This window comes from Orycteropus afer, unplaced genomic scaffold, assembly GCF_000298275.1.
Source record: "Orycteropus afer afer isolate SDZICR_OR568_19922 unplaced genomic scaffold, OryAfe1.0 scaffold00368, whole genome shotgun sequence".
NCBI lineage: Eukaryota > Metazoa > Chordata > Mammalia > Tubulidentata > Orycteropodidae > Orycteropus > Orycteropus afer.
Window position 1 is genome coordinate 2,815,219 of NW_006921955.1, and position 4,690 is coordinate 2,819,908.

Sequence of the window (4,690 nt, forward strand, 5' to 3'; positions counted from 1 at the left end):
CACAAAGACAGGCCAACTTCAAGCCAACCCTGAATAGATGGGATGGCTATGCACAAAAGGTCTCCATGGTCCATGGGCAGGGAAGGCACCAGCACATGGTGGGCAGGGACCTTGACAGGCTGAGAGCCTCCTGCAACTCCCAGGCTCACAACTGCAAACAGCAGGCAGTGCTAAGCCTGTTCCTAGGCTGGTCAGGTCTCATGCCCTCTCCCTGCTCACCTGAGTCCCCTACTGCCGGGGTGCCACATCGATCATGGGCTTCTGGACGCCGAAGGCCGTGATGAAGATGTTGACCACCACAATGATGAACACCAGGCCTGTGGCCAGGTTGTTGAGGAAGTCCAGCTTGGCGTGCTTGGCTGGGTTGTTGAGGTCGTATTTGACTGTGGGGTAAAAGGGGGCAGTGGGCAAGGATAGCCTTCCTAAGGGCTGGGCTGCAGGCCATCTGTCCCACCATGACTTAGACATGTGAGGCCAAGCCATGCTTTATGGGTTCATGGGGCTCTTGGCCTTGTTTTCATGGTGAGTTTTACAAAAATACAATCTTTTTTAAAATTGTAACAGTAACGGCCTCTGGGCCCCAGCTGAACAGCCACACTATCTATGACCCACACAGCCACCATAGGAGACAGGCATCTGTAACCCTACTTTCTCCTTAGGAAACGGAAGCTCAGAGGAGTCAGAAGCTCAGGGCCCCAAGATTTGAGTGCTACTTGTTTCAGGGTCTGCCTAGCTCCCAAATTTAAGGCAAAATGGATTGAGCACACATACACTGAGCTCATGCTGTGAACAGGGCAATGTCAAGGTGGCCCTGTCATGTGGTAGGGCAAACTGAATGGTGGGGTAGTGTAATCCTGTCCCAGTGAAACTGGTCCTCAGGGGAAGTAGTATTAACTCAAAAGACAAATCCTGCTGCTGTGGTCACTGCTGGGACTCGGGGAACCTAAATTCTAGAGCCCCTGTCACCATCTATGAATGGCAACCCCAGCAGGCGCCACACATGAGATCTTCTATGAGAGTGGGTGGTTTGGGCCTGCTTTCCCCGTCATTGCTTTTGTACTCCTCCCAGACTAGCTGTAGAAGAAATGTACACAGCAGAAAAAATCTCTTTTCTAAGGCAAATAAGCCTGGGTTTTACGTACCACTGAAGTGAGAGGCATGCTGCTTTGGGGGATCCTCTAGGTTTGGGAGTCACTGGGCAGATGCCCAGCCTCACCTACTTACCACACTGGCTCCTCTGTCTGTCCACTGGAGGAAGTTGGTCTGAGTTAGAAGTAATGCTATTTAGCTGGTGTTGGGGAAGAGTGGTGTGTTGGTGGTGGGCCAAGGATCCCTGCCTCAGCAATCACACCTCCTGTGTAACTTTGATGGTCCTGCCATAATTGATAAGTGTGCACCAGGGACCACCCTGAGCTGGTGAAGGGACATCAAGATAAACAGAACCCAGCCTCTCTCCTGGTCCTCAGGGACTTGTTCCCTTGACTTTAATTCATTTCAGGATTTGATGTAGGTATGCAAAGCAGGCAACAGGACATCCAATACTGAAAGACCCAACTTCTAGACAGACAAAAGCTCTCTAAGGGTCCTAGGAATGTGCCTCAATAGACACCTCACTAAGTAGTGGGCTTCTACACTGCCCATCGGGCTTCACAGGGAGTCCAAGGTGCAGAAGGGCTAATTTCAAAGACTTGTGTGGATGTGGCTTCTGTTTAAAGCTGTGAACCCCACAATCATTTTTAAGAATTGCTCTGACAGAAGCATCACCATCTTAGAACAAACTGAAGGAGGTTGTTGGTCCCTCAACTTTTTACAAGCAGGGGCAAGGTGAGAAAGGATTCAATTTTAAGTTCCATTTCCTATGGAAAAGGAAAGATGACTCCGAGGGTGGAACCAAGAGTTACAGTGAACAACTTCCAGAATCAGGCTCCATGTACCTCTTGCAGCTGCTCTGTGGAACAGGAGCATGGAACATGGTTGGCCTGAGCCCTCTCTTAATGGGGTTGGGTGGGCTGTTGTTGTTAGGTGCTTTCGAGTCGGCTCTGACTCATACTGACCCTATGTACAACAGAATTAAACAATGCCTGGTCCTGTACTAGTTTAACAAGCCTTGCTATACTTGAATCCATCACTGTAGCCACTGTGTCAATTGATCTCATTGAGGGCTGTTCCCTTTTTCACTGATCCTCCATTTTATCAAACATGACATCCTTCTCCAGGGAATGGTTCCTTCTGACAACATGACCAAAACAGGTGAAGCAAAGTCTAGCCATTCTCACTTCCAAGGAGCATTACAGCAGCACTTTTCCAGGACAGATTTGTCGGTTCTTCTGGCAGTCCATGGTACTTTCAGTATTCTGTGCCAACACAATTCAAAAAGCATCAGTTCTTCAGTCATCATCTTCCTTATTCATTGTCCAGCTTTCACATGCATATGAGGCAAGTGAAAACACCATGGCTTGGGTTAGGCACACCTTAGTCTTCAAAGAAACATCTTTGATCTTCAGCACTTTAAAGAGGTCTTTTCCAGCAGATTTGCCCTGTGCAATATGCTGATTTTTTTTTTTTTCAGTGTTCCTTCCCCTCCTTTCCCAACCCTGGTAACCAACCAACAAAGGAAGTTTCCTTCCACATATAAACCTTTCCTTGACTTTTTACAATAAATACTAGTTGTCTTTCTTGACTTATTTCACACAGCATAATGTCTTCCACATTAATCCATGTTATGTGGTGTTTTGCAGATTCTGCATTATTCTTTAGTGTTGCATAGTATTCCACTGTATGTATGTACCATAGTTTGATTATCCATTCTTCTGTTGATGGGCATGTAGGTTGTTTCCATCTTTTTGCTATTGTAAACAGTGCTGCGATGAGCATAGGTATGCATATTTCTGTTCTGGACCTGGCTCTCACTTCTTTAGGATATATGCCTAGTAATGGGATTGCAGGGTCAAATGGTATGTCTAATTGCAGCTTTTTAAGGAATCATCATACTGCTCTCCACAGTGGCTGTATCATTTGACAGTCCCATCAGCAGTGGATGAGAGTCCCAATCTCTCCACATCCTCGCCAGCATTTGTTATTTTCTGTCTTGTTGAACTTTGCCATTAGTGCTGGGGTGAGATGGTATCTCATGGTTATTTTGACCTGCATCTTCCTGATGGCTCATGATCGCAAGCATTTCTTCAAGTACTTGCTGGCTGCCTGAACATCCTCTTTGATGAAGTATCTATTCATGTCTTCTGCCCAGTTTTTAATTGGATTGCTAATCTTTTTGTTGTAGAGGTGTTGGAGTTTTCTATAAACTTTAAAGATAAATCCCTTGTCAGATATGTCATTGACAAATATTTTTTCCCTATCTGTAGGTTCTCTTTTTATTCTTTTAGAGAAGTCTTTTCAAGCATATAAAAATTTACTTTTAGAAGGTCCCATTCAGCTATTTGTGCATTTTGGGTGATGCTTGACAGTCTATGCCATAAATTAGGGTCCCTAAAAGTGCCCCTATTTTTTCCTTGAGGAACTTTATAGTTTTAGGTGTTTAAGTCTTTGATCGATCTGGAGTTAGTTTTTGCATATGGTGTCACATACAGATCTTGTTTCATTTTTCTGGAAACGGATATCCAGTTTTGTAAGCACCATTTGTTAAAGACCATCTCTTCCCCATTTAATGGATTTCAGCCCTTTGTCAAAAATCAGATGACCATAGGTCGATGGATCTATTCCCGGGTTCTCAATTCTGTTCCACCCATCTATGTGTCTGTCATTGTACCAGTACCAGGCTGTTTTGACTACTATGGCTGTTTTGAGATCTGGGGGCTTGAGACCTCCTACTTTGTTCTTCTTCGATATTGCTTTGCTTATCCAAGGTCACTTCTTTCCATATAAAATTAGTAACTTGTTTTTCCATATCCTTAAAGAATGTTGAAGGAGCTCTGGTAGCATAGTACCTAAGGCACGTGACTGCTAACCAGAAGGCTTGCGGTTCAAACCTACCAGCCACTCCTCAGAAGGAAGGTTGAACAATATACTTCCATAGTGATACTACGCAACCCAAGGAGGGATCGCTGTAAGTCGGGGCCAAATCCACGGCACATAACAACAACAAAGAATGCTGATGGGATATGGACTGGGATTGCATGGAACGTATAGATTGCTTTGGGGTAGCACTGACATTTTCACAATGTCCAATCTTCCTATCCAAGAGCATGGTATGTTTTTCCATTTATGTAGATCTCTTACAGTTTCTTGAAGTAGTATTTTGTAGTTTTCTTTCTATAGGTCTCTTGTGTCCCTGGTAAGATTTATTCTGAAGTATTTTATTTTCATGGTAGCTATTATAAATGGTATTGACTTCCTTATTTCTTTTTCTGCAATCTCTTTGCTGGTGCAGAGCAATCCAACTGATCTTTGGATGTTGATCTTTTTTCATTTTTTTTGTAGTTGTGATTTGGGTGAAGGTTTACAGACCAAATTCACTTTCCATACAGCGGTTCACATATACTTTTTCTCATGTCATTGACCACAGTGTACCACAATGCAACAGCTCCCCTCCCACTTCCTCCCCATAGTTTCCTCTTCCCTGTGTCCATCCCTCCATGCACTCATGCCCCCTGAGCTGTCTCCCTGTGCATAAGCAGCCCTTCTTTCTCAATGATTGTTCTCTCCAAGGAGTGTATCTACTTGAGGTAAATAT

General features: G+C 44.5%; 1 protein-coding gene across 1 annotated transcript in view; it reads right to left on the minus strand.

The window, feature by feature from the left end:
* Positions 1-228: 228 nt before the first annotated feature.
* NINJ1 (ninjurin 1) overlaps positions 229-4,690 on the minus strand; it is a 30,559-nt gene continuing 26,097 nt past the window's right edge. Inside the window, exon 3 of the mRNA XM_007953014.2 lies at positions 229-383. Coding sequence (XP_007951205.1) covers positions 229-383 — 155 coding nt within the window. The remainder of the gene's footprint in view (positions 384-4,690) is intronic.